The 16023-nt window shown below is 39.4% G+C and overlaps 2 protein-coding genes, 1 long non-coding RNA gene and 1 pseudogene across 3 annotated transcripts; 3 read left to right on the plus strand and 1 right to left on the minus strand.

The window, feature by feature from the left end:
- Positions 1 to 37: 37 nt before the first annotated feature.
- On the plus strand, positions 38 to 4865 carry LOC131769839 (GPN-loop GTPase 1-like). Its single transcript, XM_059085570.2, has 5 exons — positions 38 to 225; positions 953 to 1194; positions 1542 to 1761; positions 2152 to 2395; positions 3199 to 4865. The coding sequence occupies exons 1-5, from the start codon at positions 67 to 69 to the stop codon at positions 3519 to 3521; spliced, it is 1188 nt and encodes a 395-aa protein (XP_058941553.2). The 5' UTR covers positions 38 to 66; the 3' UTR covers positions 3522 to 4865.
- A 2075-nt stretch (positions 4866 to 6940) lies between these two features.
- LOC131769836 (dynein regulatory complex protein 10-like) lies at positions 6941 to 10872 on the plus strand. Its single transcript, XM_059085565.2, has 4 exons — positions 6941 to 7845; positions 7986 to 8219; positions 9038 to 9109; positions 9392 to 10872. The coding sequence occupies exons 1-4, from the start codon at positions 6952 to 6954 to the stop codon at positions 9683 to 9685; spliced, it is 1494 nt and encodes a 497-aa protein (XP_058941548.2). The 5' UTR covers positions 6941 to 6951; the 3' UTR covers positions 9686 to 10872.
- LOC131769842 (uncharacterized) lies at positions 10701 to 12538 on the minus strand. Its single transcript, XR_010718550.1, has 2 exons — positions 11642 to 12538; positions 10701 to 11287 (listed from the first exon to the last, which is right to left on the minus strand). It is a non-coding gene; the product is annotated as an uncharacterized lncRNA (long non-coding RNA).
- LOC131769837 (G protein-activated inward rectifier potassium channel 3 pseudogene) lies at positions 11023 to 15560 on the plus strand (annotated as a pseudogene).
- The last annotated feature ends 463 nt before the right edge of the window (positions 15561 to 16023 follow it).

Genomic DNA, 16023 nt, shown 5'->3' on the forward strand with positions numbered 1-16023 from the left:
TTTATAGACAAATATTCTGGTGGTGTAACAGTCATCTAGTGAACATCTATGTCATAGATTTTCAACATGGCGGAAGCGAGTGGCGGGGAAAACACTTCTTCGCCTTCTGCAACAACATCTACCGATAGCAGCGATCAAGCTACAAGTGGAGACTCACTGAAAGGAAAGCCCACTTGCATATTATGTCTTGGTATGGCTGGATCTGGAAAGACAACTTTTGTGCAGGTATATATTAAACGGTTCCTTCGGTTGTCAAAAAGAGATAGAACGTTCCGATTGCGTTAATTAGGTCCCACGTGCCCTTGATGCGTTCGATCACATCGAGGAGAGATAATTCGTTTGGCTTCCAGAATTATGATTCAAGCGTAACACTTCTACATTATACTGGAAAAATGATCCTTGTTACTCACTGCAGTGATGACAACAATCCTCGTAGTTTTTGAATGAACTTTATGAATGATTTGGGGAAAAAAATTGGCCAAATGATTTCACTATTCTTTAAGACATAATTTCTTATATAAGTTTGAGTTTGCAATGAAATTATCGACTTCTTAAATGACTGACTGAAGAGTTTGTATTTTTAAATGAATTGCATTGAAATGAAAGTCCACTTGTCCGCAAGTTATCGCAAGTTATGAAGCAAGAATGGAGAAACGCTTCGAATAATCAGTATGTTGAAATCTTAAGGTTAAGGTAACATGAATGTACTTAACCCTTATCTCTCATCACCAGGACAGAATATCTCCTTCCAATATCAATACAATATCAAGTAGGCAAGTGATAAGAAAAAAGAAAAATATCAATTAGGAGATTATTTTTTGATCCAGTACCAAATTCTACAAACTAACATTGCAAGAATTATATATCAGACAGTAGGGAGAATTGCTAATGAGATCTTGGGAGTGAAAGGATAAAACTTCCAAGAAACTAAAACCATTCTGTAACCTTTCAGAGACTAACAGCACACTTGTATGCTAAAAAGGAGACTCCTTACGTTGTCAACCTTGACCCAGCTGTGAAAGAAGTACCATATCCAGCAAACATTGACATCAGAGACTCAGTGAACTATAAAGAAGTCATGAAACAGTACAAGTTAGGACCAAATGGGGGAATTGTTACATCACTGAACCTGTTTGCAACAAGATTTGATCAGGTTATGAGCTTTCTGGACAAGAAACAGTCAAATGAGTTCAAGTTAGTAATGCTTTCATAATTGCAAAATGAAGCCAAAATGAGCTAGTTTTACAAGGATACCACTAAATTTTTTAAGAAATTTGATTCATTGAACAGTGAATTTTTTCACATTCTAAAGATTTATGTGAACCATGTTACTTCCAGGATTTTAAAGCTACCTCTCCTTTATTTTTTGTATTTCTTTGATGGCTAATCAAAAATTACTTATCTCCAAAAAAAAAGCTGTAAAGGAGCCTAGATGATAATATCACTCTCATTTATCGAGCACAATTTTTTTTTTTGCCATTTAATTCATATTCCCAGTAAGCATCTGATATCAGATTAAATATACTATTATTTCATTGCAGGTTTGCTATCTTTGACACGCCAGGCCAGATAGAAGTATTCACTTGGTCAGCATCAGGGGCCATCATAACTGAGGCACTCGCATCTTCCTTTGCCACAGTTGTTGTGTACATAATAGACACAGCAAGAAGCACAAATCCTGTCACTTTCATGTCCAATATGCTGTATGCCTGCAGTATCTTGTACAAGACCAAATTACCATTTGTAGTTGTTCTAAATAAGGTGATTTAAGTTTTGTTTTCTCTGCTGGTATAGACCAGAAGTGTCTGTCTTATTTCCAGGCCTAAGTCAAGTCTCTCAGAGTTCTTCTTTCAGGTGGTAACCAGTAAAAATTAACTTCCTATAGTACCTTTTCTTACTGCCTAAAATCGCTTGGGAAAAAAAAAGGTTGCACTACTAGTTTTAAAATTTATTTTACCCATGATGTTTAACGTAAGATGAGAATGCTGAGTCTCTTGGTATGATATCAAAATCTGTTTGAGTCAGCATTTGGCATTTAGTGCTACAATCTAAAAAAAGAATGTAACAAGGCCAAAAACCATACTTTTTCAATTTACTTGAGGATCGCATTTTACTACAGATAACTGAACCAACAATATTTTTCATTTTTAGACAGATATTGTCGATCATAACTTTGCTGTTGAATGGATGCAAGATTTTGAAGTGTTTGAAGAGGCTTTGTCTCAAGATACAACTTACATGTCAAGTTTGACAAGGTCAATGAGTTTAGTCCTTGACGAGTTCTATCAGAATCTTCGGACCGTAGGTGTATCATCAATGACTGGGGCTGGTTTTGAGGAGTTCTTAAAGGCAGTAGACAATGCTGTTGTGGAGTTTGAGACTCAGTACAAACCAGGTAAAATACTTTGAGATATGTTAACCATTTTACTCCCTAGATCTTCTACCTGATAAGTTTTAAGTACTCTTATTGCCTGGACTCTTGATGATGTATGGATATTATAGGGAGAAGTTGCATTTTAATCATTTCTGGATTCATTTGCAAAATACCATGTTTCACCTTGGTCTAAAGAGTGGGGGAGACCACTGACCTGAAAGTTGGTGCTGGATTCTGGGCTGAGAGGTCCAGTCTCAAGACCTTGTTGGGTGATGTTGGGGTGTTCTTGGGAAACCACTCTCCACTAAGAAATATGAATGGGTGTGGGCAAACTGTCAGGAATCCCTGAGAAATTGCTGGGATGGTACCCTGCACTGGACTGTCTTCCTATCCCAGAGGAGTAGAAAAACTGCTTGTTACTCCTCGCCACAGTGACTGATATAAGCTCTGCCTGGATGGGTCACTTGGCCCAAATAGAGACTTACCACTTTTTTGTAACTTGAAGTTAAGAAGGATTTTTTAGCTTTTCCCATGAGTGTGGAACATTAAAAAAATCAGTCAGAGTCCCTCACAAGGTGGGATACTCAACAATGAAATTGAAAGATCTGGGGTTCAAATTATTTGGGTCATGCTCCAAGACGTGTTACATATTTCCCTAAAACTGTAGTTGCCTGTTCATAGACATCTATTTCTTTTAAATTTTTTTCTTGGAAACTAAACATGTGAGCCAGTGTCTTTAAAGAATTACTTGTCAGACTCTGAGAATGAAAGGGTTACAAGTGATGCTATCCACTTTATTTTACATTTCCTTCCATTTTCCTCAGAATATGAAAGGCTGAAAAAGGAAAAAGAAGAGAAGGCAAAAAAAGATAGAGAAGACCAACTAAAAAAGGTGCAGCAAGACTTGGGCAAAGGAGAGGCTGTTGCTATGGAAACAATCAAAACTGGTGCCCAGGCCATTGAGTCTGCACATGCAACTCCCTTCCATATCTCCCTTGGTGCTGATTTGGATAGTGATGATGATGATGAAAGAGGAGATGAGGAGGAGTGGGACGAAGAGGAAATAAAGGAACATGAATCCTTCAAGAGATTCTTAGAAAAGGAGAAACAAAAGGGGCAACATGCTAAAAAGGAAGAAAGTGGCTAACTGTTCAAGTCAAATGCGTTGAAAAAAAAAACAGACCTTGAGACTATATTTATCAGAAGAGCAAAAAAATGATGTTATTTTATGCACAATTATGTTATACACTAAAATTAATTAGTAGCCTGATAGGAAAGGAATTACTTCAGTCTGTAAATCAGCCAATATACATGTCAATTGTGAATGATAAGTTTTTCAAACATTTTAGCTCACACAGCTGCTTAAAATGTGGCAACAGACATCGAACTGTTTTCAACTTCTTATTCCTCTCAGTTTCATTGCTCAAAGCTCCCACTAAACAGCTGGTCATTCAGGCAGCAGGCATTTTGGTCAGAGCCAGGGTAAGTATATTATCAAGTTTTGGTGCAAAGCAGGTTATGCTGAACAAATTTTTATCTTAATCACTTTGACAAAATCGTTTCCTCGATTTGATATGATTCATAAATCAATCTCCCTTGGTAAGACTTGTAGCTCATGTTAGCTTTATACTTCCTGTAGAGTACATGTCTTGAAAGGGATGAGGTTATGGTGGTGTCTGGATGCATATGAAAGTAGTCCCGTTTAGACTAGGAGATTTGTAGTCTAAGGAGTATTATGTTCGCGGAGTAAAAAGCCAAGAGAGGCTTGGGTCGGGTCGGGTACTCGGTTAAAGAACGCGACCAGACCCAAACTTCTCTCGTTTTGTCACTCCTCCGCCACTATATTGCTGTCTACTATTGCGCTTTCAGTTACTAACTTAGCGCCTGGAATAGGTTACCAAAGTATTTTTGAAGAACATCATTTACTCCCCCTTGGCATGAGCTTAGTAAAAGTGAATGTCCTCGAAAAGCCATACGAGGTAGTCTGAAATAAATTTATGCCTCCTTGCAAGGGGTATTTAATCTTTTTGGTTCTCAAGGACTGAAAAATTACACACAACCGTTAGGGTTCTACAGGAGTACTTAAGATCTGCGGCGAGGCCAAATTTTTAGGCGAAACACCAACTTTATTGTAGAAAGTTGAGATAAAAAAAGAAACGCATTTCAAGGACAAACGTTTGATAAAGGAAACATCCAAGTAAAAATATTTTTAACATCAAGTACAGAGTAAATACCATTACCAGTGTCAGCTGGATATAAGGATTACTAATCAGATCAAAGGAAACGAGCCATGAAATTGCATCTAAATTCCTTGTTGTTTCTGCTCTCTTTGATCCTATGCAGTAATTAACACAATCAAATTTAATTAGAATCATCATCCGTTTTCTGTAGTGAGGCAATTAGTGAAGTAACCCTGGGCCCTAGTAACAATACAGGCATTGTTTACATACCATTGGATTAACAAAACTAAACTGACAGCTGTAGACATCTATCACAGACTGTGTTGATTTACTTAAATTTAATTTTCTCCTGGGTGGTCGAAGGCTGGGAGTCAAAAGAAAACGGAATGTCTGAGGTTAAAAATAGTTGCCTGGTAATAGAAATACAGTCTTTTGTGGTCACGTCCTCGTCATCGAGTTAAAGGCTTTTTTCTTGCGAAAGGGGTTAAGAAATTAATCTTTAGGGCGTGATCGCCTACCTGAAAAAAAGGGAAAAGATGAGTCTGTCAGTTTTTTCAAGGGTAATTCAACTTCAGTGGCATCACCGCTCCACGGCCGTGTTTATATATCCTTGTTTGTGTGCATATATTCCAATACTGTTTTTCCCTTTTAATTTTCACCCCCATAGGCCAGCTCGTGGAGGCGATACTGCATCATTCCAAGTTAAATTTTCCATTTTTGTTCATTTAAGGTTTGCTGGTTTAAGAAACCTGAACGCTATTCAAAAACAATCGAGTCTCGTTTGCCAACTGATGTCAAGACCTCGCCGCGTGAGTTGATTATTTGTAACGTCTGCGCGCGAGGTCGTCGCGAATAGCTCGTGTCTCCCTCTTCTCGAGCGGGCATCTCCTTCCACTCACCTCGCGAGTCTCCCTTGTGATCACTCTCTTCTGCCTTACCACTAACAGAAGCCCGTTCCTATCCTGAAAAACAAAATTAAAAAAGAAGGGAACTCAGTTTAGACATGGCCTAGCCATAAAGTTTGAGACGTGTCATGGTGTTTTGTAAACAAAAGCAAGAAGCAAGCTTCTCGATCTTTTACGAGATATTACGGCACCACTTGATCATAATCAGTAACTTTCTTGATGATACTTGATAATACACAGTAATACTCAGTAAACACTTCACAAGGCTCTTGAGAAAAAAGTGCATCTAGTTTGAATCGGTGAAGGTATATTTTTAATGATGAGGGTTAGGATGTTTTTCATTTTTCGGCGAGAAATTTGTGGTTTTCCTTAGCTTCGCTATGCTGTTGATTCTACTTCCATGGGTTGTACTATCAGTTCTGAGTGCAACTAAAAATATTTTGTCCAAATATGCTATTCGTCGCTGGATGAGATCGATATGTTACAATCTATGACGATTTTTTTTGTCAGTCTGCAAGCCAGCGATACGGAAAATATATCGACTTAAACGGGTTTTTAAGGCCTCAGCTTCATGCTTTCCATTGACATATCCAATTGCCCCTCCCTCCCCCCTCATCCCTCCCTGGGAAAAGGCGCAGTCCCGGTTTTTTAATGGGAAAGCATTCAGCAGGAATTAAACATGAAAATACGCAAATTAGTGTCGAATGACAAGACTTCGAGAGAAGGATGCTTTGTTTTCTTACTGAGCTTTCGTTGCAATTCTTCAGTATAAAAATTGCTGCAGCTAAGTGAAGCCGAGGTCGTACTCAGGCCAATAACGAGAGCCATAAAGAACCGGAAGACAAAGGTCTCGACTGGTTTGCATATTCAAAGGACGAACGTGTTCTTCTGCAAATTCTTTGGAAGTGTCTGTTGGGAAGGACTGGCATCAAGGAAAATAAAGTTAAAGAAGTCCTTTCCTGACCAGCAAAAAATTTTTGAGGATGGCCCTCCCTCTTTCGAGCCCCGTCATAACACCCCCACCCCTCTTACCGCAACCGAAAACCTTCCCTGGAATGTTTCTGAAGTGTTAGCTTCAGTCTTTGCACAAAAACAGCGAGGTCCCCAGCATCGACGAGAATCGGGCGAAATTCGTGTCTCTGTTGCAAGGCCAACACAATAAGTTTGAAAACTGAGCCAATTCTGTATTAAGCAATTCAATGGGGTTGACCTTTGCTTAAGCAAATTTCATTTCGTGTAAAAGGATATCCAATTATTGACAAGAGGACTGCGGTGTAGTAGAGTAGAAAAAAGTAATTAAGTGCTGTTAAATCATAAGTTTTGTAATTATAAGTAATTACATGATCTTAAACGTTTTATATTTCATAATTAAAATGGTGCGGTGATACATAAATACAATCATTGAAATTTATTTGCATTTTTGTCACGTGATAGCGGCGACGGTTCCCTTGGTGACAGTCTTCGTCCGAAACACAGTCCTCTGAACACCAAGATGGCGGCGGTGGCTGCTGTAATCAGGGCAGAAACAACGGGTTCTGTAGCCTCAAGCTTTGAGCAAATTCTTCCCAAAGCAAAAGAAAAACAAAAAGAAAAGGTTAAGGAAACCTCAGATCCTCTCAAAGTCCTAGATCCTGTAAGAAAAAAGCTCACATCAGTCGAAGCTCAACGTGTGATAGCAGTTGTTGATGACTCGATCAAGAGATTGGAATTAGTCTCCCTGTTGCCATATATCATCGAAAACTTAAACCGTTTTTCGGTCGTCCTTGGATCCGATCTGGTACAAGTTTTGGAAGAGCATGATCGCATTCAGTCGTCTTACCAAACAGCAATTTCTAAATTCTCACTCGACCAAAGGCGCAGTCGATCGGCTACTCCGACGGCATCGCACGTTTCATCGCGTCGCTCCAGTGAAGCTTCGCAAGCTATATCAGAGGACGAACAGGGAATACCTAGCGTATCAGGTACTTTGCCGGAGAGCAGGGCAAGTTCTGCTGGCAGCAGGAAATCCTTCACCCAGAAACCAAGTCAACTGAGCCCGCTGCAAACCAGCAACGATCAAAGTGTGGACCTCAAAGTTGTCGATGCCCTTAGCACCCAGATGAAGTATTCTGTTAAAACCATTCTCAGGTTGTTTGCCTCAAATCCAGCCGCCGTAAACGCACTTAAAGATCTGAGAAACGAGCGATCGGTGGAAGGAAATACAATGATCGACGAAATGACCACGTTGAGGGCGATCCTATTTGAGCGATTATTGACAACACCAAGCGAAGAGAAAGAGAGGAAACAGTATTTGAAACAGATTGTCGCTAGAGAAATGAAATCCAGTGAGACAGGCAGAAAACTTCAGGATGAACTGAAAAGAGCCATTGATGATAAAGAAAACGAGGTATACTGGACATGACTTCTGTAACAATTCTTAACTATTGTAAATCATGGTATTCGAACCCTATATACTTTCTCCCCGCTCAGTTCTACAAACAGGAGAGATCACACACCAATCACTGAACTTAATATTTATTTTTTTAGATTTCCAAGAGAAATGACATCATTCGTAGACTGAAAAATGACATCTACAATGTAGAGAAAAATGCGGAAGAGCAAAATCGTAGGGTCATTACCGAGGCAGCCAAGCAAGATGCATCAGAAATGAAGAATTCTGACAGCAAGAAAAGCAAACTGCAACAAGAAAGCATAGAGTTAAAAAAGAAACTTGAAAGCGACACACTCACTCATAGAGAGAGTGAGCTGGCTTTGAGAAAGGTAAGCATTAGTGGTTAATTACTACAAGAGCTCATCCTAGTGTTGATTGTATGAAGAAATTTACAGTATGGCTCCCTTCTGATGCCCTGGATGTGATGCCAATCCATTGCAGGAACTCCCTCAGTCAACACCATATTAGTCCTATGGTATAAATATTCTCCGCACTGTTTGTTAATGTACACCTCCCATGGTAATGATGAGGACAATTTGTTAAAAAATCAAGAGGTTCTTCAGTTAGTGATCATTTCCAAAAATCTCATGACCTTTATTGTTGATACAGTGGTGATACTAAAAAGAGAAATTAGATGTCAGGCACTCTTAGGGTTTCAAGAGGTATTATTTTATAATAGAGGTCTAAACATCCATTCTAAACCAACCAAAATTGCAAGTACCATTAACCCTCCCTCTCTAATAGGCCTATCCTTACCCTTACCCTTACCCTTACCCTTACCCTTACCCTTACCCCCCACCCCTCAAAAAAAAAACAAGCAAACTCCGCAAATAGCATTAGTATAGTCATTCATTTAGGCTAGGTTATGTTTCATCTTAAAATAGCTTTGCGACTTATATTACTAGATCTAGGACTATACTATTAGGTCTAGGACTTGGTTTTCAACCAAAGAAATGCTTACTGTTACATGTTTCCTAAAATCAGAACAACAGTTCAGTTGGGGGGGGGGGGGGAGGGAGTTTCAAAGTTTTGACTTGAGTTTTGATTCTTGGTTCTTCTAATTCCCAGAAATTGATAGGCCCTCCCACCTCCGAAGAGGCTTATAACATTTACAATAAGTTTACCTAAAGAAATATTCTATCTACAGCGAAAGTACAAGATTGAAACTGAAGTTGAGAATTGGATACAGAAGTATGATACAGATATGGGAGAAAGACAAGTAAGACTTATATATATTTTTTTTTTTCACTCAAGAGAATAGCAAAGAGAAAAGTCACAAGCTAGGCAGCTTTGTATGAACTTTCCATGCGAGATTTTTAGAGAGTTTGATACAGTTGAGGCAGCTGATGATTGATTAAGGTCGATAGAATGTTGTAGCAAATTTTTAGAGCCGATTACGACGTAACAAGCGTCAGCCCTCCGTTGAAGCACAGAGAACAGCCATGGCACTTAATTGAGAAACTATTTTTGAATCTTTCCGCTAAATTTTTGCACTCTGCAGGATGAATTTGATGCCCTAGACACGATCTACACGGAGGAGAAAAGGCAGCTAAATGAACTCGAGGAGCGTTTCAAGACCCTGGAGAAAGAGTACTTGGAAATCGTGGAAGCGAGAAGAATTGCAAAAGAGAAGGCCGAAGCTGCTGAAAGAGAGCTGAATTTGAAAATACGAGCGGCGAGATTAATACAGTCTCTTTGGCGAGCGCATAGAGCCAGAAAACAGCTCAACAAAAAGAAAAAGGGAAAGAAAGGCAAAAAAGGAAAGAAAAGTGGAGGAAAGAAGAAAAAAAGATAAACTTCTCCATGAGGTTGAACAAAACAAAAGCCATCTTATGTAAGAAAAGCCTACAGAATGCTGAACTAAAGTTAGCCGAGTAGATTTCTCCTATTATCCAACTGCTCTTCTTTCTGTTGAGTCTTTCTGCCCGTTTCTCATGAGGCGGGAAAAGCAAAACGGATACAGAGGCGTAGCGCGCGCAGCCGACTGGTTAAACATGTTTTTTTTTACAGTCCAAAATAATCAATTGTTCAATATCGCAGGATATTTGTGCTCTATTCGCGCGTTATTTATACTTTACTTTGTGCAGTTGGATAATAACTATGACTACTCGCTCCTCCGATCCAAAACTATGAATTTTTATTGGCAGCCTTGTACGTCTTTTACATGGAATGTGAGCTCTATAGAGAGCCGCTGCTCTGGAAATGAGCCTACTCCTCTCTTGAAGAGTTGTCCCGGGGAAGAAAGAAGACAACTGTAGAGAGCGGCGAGATCCTAGCCCGCATATAATGTCGGGAACTTGCTTAACTCTAGTAAAATTGGTTTTCTTATGACCAATACGAACTTGCGAAAAATCGTCAAGTTTATTGCTCGTTAATTTTAAAGAGGGGGCATGGAGGTTCATTAAAAACCTTAAAAGCGTAGTAAAAATCATCCAAAACCGCAAAAAAAATCGATCAAAACCGAAAACCGCGTTCAAACCGTCGTAACCGATTAACTTTCACGACCCAGTTATCAAAATCCTAATCGATCCGATACAGTCAGTGACAAGTGGAGCATCATGACGGAGGTTTCGCGGCTATTCGAGATCAGTGGAAGCGCATAATTGCCGCTCAGATCGAGGTGAAACCGGAACCCAAATAGGATAAAAAACTTCTTTTAAAAAAGCTAAAATCTCGAAACCGAAAACCCCAATGCCCCCCCTCAATAAAAGTCACCGTAAGATTTGTGCAAATATTGTAAATATGTAATTAAGGACGAACATTTACGGCGAAAAACTGATTTTTTTGTTCAGAAGAAACTTTTGTACAGGTTAGTTGTGTTACACTTTTAATGGGAATTCTTGTCAGTGATGTAACTTAAATTATTATCCACCTAACCCATGTTACTTGCGCTATACAACGCTGGGGAACAAAAACTGTGGTCCTCCTTTAGAATGTTTTTCTTTGATCCGAGACAGTGTGGGAGTAAATAAAGAAAGTGTCCTATAACAGTTGTGTCTATTTGAATATTCATTAAAAGTCTCCCTTTCCTGACTCCTTTCTGAGCTGTGCAGTAAAAGACTCCTCGTACCAAGTCCTTACGGATTTTATTCTATTTAGTCGGCGAGTGTACGAGTCCAAGGTCCAGTTGTATAAAGGCCAGATTACACTATCCAACAGATAAATCACTGTCCAGCGGATAATTGTTAAATAACTACTGCGCCATCCACCGCATAGAGATTTACCCACTGGATTGCGTAACCATGCTTCGAACAACCGGGGCCAGAATGTTTGTCAGAGTTTGCCGGCGCAGTTTGATGTTTCATTTTTGACATGATCATCTTATGAGGTAATTCTTGTTTCTACTTTTTACGGGTTTTTTGCCACGCCGACGCGACTTTCAGCATCCATTGTTCACCTACATAACAAATAACACGTTTCAGGCACGCATACCATACATATTACCTGATCACGTACGATGAGTTCTTCGCTTACCTTTTTCGTTACAACGGAAGTCACACAAGTAGACAAATAAGTTTTAAAGGAAGTCCATACTCGTGGATGATACAAGAAAAATCTTGAACGTAAGGTAATTGTCGGCCTTGTCAAGAGAGAGAATGCAGGATGACTTTCATCAAAGTGCATTGATACCCGCAAAAGATTAGGAGCTTTAAGGAACTATTCATATCCTTGGATATCACGCAGTACTTGAGAAGCGTTGCGTGACAACCTAATGAACGCGAATGCCTCAAGAGTATAGAGGTTTGTGTACCTTGAATTCAGTGGTTGGTGTCCTGGATCGGCTCTCAATACAAATCTTAAGGTACATTTCTTCTACACTGTTTTAAAAAACAAGTCCTGAATCATCAAGCATAACAAGAATGAAATCTGAAAGGTCACAATATGCAAAAACGAACGACTTCGAAGTGTAGCGTAACTTCCGCTAAAAATAACGAGATTATGACGACAAGGATAGAGACAACTAAAAAATCAACTTATTTATGAAACAAAATAAGCAGGTTAAGACTTGAATCTGCAGACACAGGCCGGATGAAACTAATATCTTTAATAAGAGCACGGGGAAAATCCTTTTGACGTGATCCTATTAATACTTTGTAACAATGTAAACTCTGATGCACGAAAAATTGAAAAAGTTGTGTGAAAGCCCTTCCTAACTGTTTCGATGGGGCTTACGTTAGTCTCGCGAGCTGGGAAATGCGATGCGCGCGCGTTAACTCTCGCGGTCTCGGGTAGCTCGCAATAAAAATGACAAAAACAAAACAAAACAACAATGAAAAAAGCCGTAAGATCTGATACTAGTATATCATTTTGCTAATTACATAAAAATCACTTTACAACAAACCCATTAATTTGTTATTCCACGAAGGATCTGTTTTCGTTATTTAGGGCTGTCAAAAAAGTTCACAACAGCCACTTGGGCCAGCTGGGAAATTACGCAGTTCTCAAATGTCGTGTCTTCTCGTTGTTGACCTTTTCAATCTCGTGGTCATTAGGCATATAAAGATTTAAATAATCGACGCTCAAAGCTGCATTTTTATGCAGATATTGGTCCATTGTGAGTTTTAAGGCGGCAGCGCGTGAAGCACTCATTTTAAAAACCAATCAAAACTTTGAATGTACATTTTACCTGACAGGTACCGACGGACCTAATGAAGCATATCTCTTCTGTCAACTGTTCCATATTTATATGGGTCTCTTCACACGCATTTCCCATTTGATTTCCGTCCTGGCTCGTATTAGCGGGTAATAGTACTTGTGCTGATACTGGACGGTAATAAACAAGCCAAAAGGATATAAACTTCTGCGGCAATTAATTTGTTATCAACTCTTCGTTCGACGAACGTGTCAAGGTGGAAGATCACGCGTCAATTCAGTCCAGTTCGATAAACTACCGTCGAGTCCTGACTAGAGTAAAACGTGCTGTGATGGAACTTGAACTCGATAGTATTCAAATCAGGGAAGAAAAAGGCCCCAAACATCGCAATGGAAGGGCATTTTCACGAAAGATGAAACGGCGAAGATTGGTGGACAAGAGAGGACGAATTCATGTGAATTACGTGAACGTACCTGATCGTGGGCAACTATATTATCTTTCAGACCACTTCACAACTTTAATCGAAGCTCAGTGGAGATACGTTATTCTCATTTTCTCGCTGTCTTTTATAGTTAGCTGGCTGGTGTTTGGAACGATCTGGTGGGGAATTTACAGCTACCGCAAGAAATACCACGACATCGAATGTATTGAGAAAGTTGACTCGTGGACTTCAGCGTTCTTGTTCTCGTTAGAGACGCAAACAACGATTGGTTATGGAGGCCGACAAGTCACACCGCACTGTCCGGAAGGAGTAATTTGTTTGTTAATACAATGTATCATTGGTTTGTTAATCTCCTCCACAATGCTAGGTCTCATATTTGCCAAACTTTCGCGCCCTCACAAGCGAAGATGCACTATTCTATTTTCACGTCACGCTGTTATAGGTCCGCGTAATGGCAAACTTTACTTAATGATGAGAATTGCGGATTTGCGAAAAAGACAGCTCATAGAGTCACACATTCGTGTTTTTCTTATCGATCGATACGTCTCGCGAGAGAAAGAAAAAATTTGTTGTTTTAGGCAGCCTCTTTCAATAACTTGTGACAAGGACGATGACGATGACGAAAAAATATTTTTATTTGCACCAGTAGTTCTGCTGCACGAAATTAATGAACAGAGCCCCTTTTACGATTATTCGCCCGATGATTTACTTCTAAAGGATTTCGAAATTGTTGTACTTTTGGAAGGGATCGTTGAACCTACAGGAATGACTATGCAAGCACGAACATCTTACGTGGGCGATGAAATTCATTGGGGACATTTATTTGTTGACATCATGGAGTATAGAGACGGTGGCTACTATGACATTGACATCTCGCGGTTTCACGAAACTTTTGAGGTGGAACTCCCGCGAGGGACTGCTAGAGAGTTTTACGAGAGAAGACTTGAAGAGAACGATGAAGAATGTTCCCAGTCAAATTCGCAACAGCATGAAATGAAGGAATTGGAAAACACCAACGAAACGGACGAAGCCCCGCGCAACGATCGCAGTGGGGTAGCCTTGATTCCGAACGGAGACGTGGGAAAGCAAGACGGAGTGACTAAATTATGACCACTTGTTTTGGGCTGGTAACTCATTCGTGAATGGAGTGAGATTGAAAAAAGCGAACAGTCCAGTCATAATTGAAAGCCCTGCTGTTTCCATAGGAAACAACTCTTTTTTCAGCTCTACAAGAGTCCACCATTTGTATTCAAAACGCATAAAAAGTTCTACGGTCATTTAATCTTTTTTGTCCCTTGACAATTGATTGGTTTTCAAGCAGAGATCTTTTGATCTTCTCGATCAATTTTGGTCATGTTTTTTTTTTAATAGCTCCGTTGTACCTAATTGAGCAGCATTTAGTTTCCAACGCACATTTTTAAGTGGTCAAGCCTGTGTTTTGTATTAGGCCTTCTCACAATGTGCCGGAAAAATTGGATTTGCATCATCATTTTTTTTCAAACTGTTAAGTTTAAGAGTTGTTGACTCAGTTATGACGAAATACTCATTCTTGTTTTTCCAATGATTCCGTTATCGCTTATTACGAGTTACAAATAGGTTGGCTTTTAAAATTAAACGGAACATTTTTTACCATTTTCTGTAAAACAAAGGTGATCGATAAAAAAGTGGGTTGAAACATTTTTAGTTTTTATTACGAAGACCAGATGGTTAAGTTCTGACGCATACAAATGTTTTGAAAAGAAAACAATTATTTTTGTCGAACAAACTGTTGTTGGAATATTTGAATGTTAATATGCGTGTCTTTTTCCTTCTTAAAGAGTAGTCCTTTTAGACCAAGTGGTTTAGTGGTTTGTCGAAAATAAAACCGAGAAAAAAATTGTTTTTCAGTTTTGTTCTCGATATTTCTACTTGTTTGCAATCTCTGCCCGTTCAGCCTCGGGTGATATTTAGGCATTGTTTTGTAGTTTCCACACAAAAATAATTTACCTTCTCTATGCATTCCTTATTGGTGATAATAGGGCAATTTGCTGTCGGCGGATAGTCGATATTGGCAATCCTAAAGTCTCGTTATTTTTATGCAAACAAAAGTTCTTTTGACAGTGATCCTTAAACAGGCCTTCCGGCGATAATCCGAAGTTGCCAAGAGTTAGCCCCTTTGTGCCTCACAATTATCTCCGAATACCATTTAATTCTTTTAAACAGCGGTTTAACCTATGACTTGAAAGTGGTCGATCATAGAATAAGCACATCACGCGATTTTTTTTAACCAAACGAACCGTGTGGCCAGTATCAAAATTGACTTCGCGTGATTTAACTCAAAATGCGATATTACATCATTCGCCCCAGCAGGAGTTTTCACGCGATCCAAGTGATTAAATATGTTAATATTTTCTCTAGTTGGTAGATAGAGATAGCTATGACGCTTTGATGAAGTTGTATCTCCTTAGAATACTGCAATTCGTCTATGATTTATTTGTAAAGGCAGGCATGCAGCAAGCGCCTATAATTGTTGTTATGGACGAAACTACTCGTCAAGGACCTTGTATCGAAAAACACTTGTGCTGCACAAGCGGGGTAATAATACTTCGTTTCCAGGGAAACACAATAACAGATTGAGAAACAACACTTTCGAAACATCGGACTTAAAAGTTGCATCTAGCAACATCGGGATAACATGTTGAGACTCGTAACAAATCAAAACATGTCCGTCACGGTTCATTAACGACTACGATTGTCATGCAGGCTTATATCACCCTTCGAATGATACAGCTGCATGAATCATGAGTGCAATTTTCCATAATTGCCGTCATTGTCAGCTAAATCAACATAGGAAAAATTGTCTTCCTTTCACGAGTGTGACACGAACAATACACGCGTGACATTATGCCTCTCGATTACTCGCGCGGAACGCTATTCGTGGTTCTGTTACGTAAATCCGGGGCCGTCCACAATCGGCTTCTTTACATGTAAGTACTTCGACATGTCTACACGTCTTAAAACATTTTTTTACTACCGGTTGGTTGATCAGAACGAGAATGATCTAGCCATTGTTGACACTATTCGGAAAAATTTCCGCACAGCCCCATACTTAATTATG

This window comes from Pocillopora verrucosa, chromosome 8 (genome assembly GCF_036669915.1).
Source record: "Pocillopora verrucosa isolate sample1 chromosome 8, ASM3666991v2, whole genome shotgun sequence".
Classification (NCBI taxonomy): Eukaryota; Metazoa; Cnidaria; class Anthozoa; order Scleractinia; family Pocilloporidae; genus Pocillopora; species Pocillopora verrucosa.

Bases quoted from the DNA above. Each gene is read 5' to 3' on its own strand.
- LOC131769839 (XM_059085570.2), top strand. From the start codon at position 67: ATGGCGGAAGCGAGTGGCGGGGAAAACACTTCTTCGCCTTCTGCAACA. The intron at 226-952 runs GTATATATTAAA...GTAACCTTTCAG, and splicing joins GAAAGACAACTTTTGTGCAG to AGACTAACAGCACACTTGTA. The intron at 1,762-2,151 runs GTGATTTAAGTT...TTTCATTTTTAG, and splicing joins TTGTAGTTGTTCTAAATAAG to ACAGATATTGTCGATCATAA.
- LOC131769836 (XM_059085565.2), top strand. From the start codon at position 6,952: ATGGCGGCGGTGGCTGCTGTAATCAGGGCAGAAACAACGGGTTCTGTA. The intron at 7,846-7,985 runs GTATACTGGACA...TTATTTTTTTAG, and splicing joins TTGATGATAAAGAAAACGAG to ATTTCCAAGAGAAATGACAT. The intron at 8,220-9,037 runs GTAAGCATTAGT...TTCTATCTACAG, and splicing joins GTGAGCTGGCTTTGAGAAAG to CGAAAGTACAAGATTGAAAC.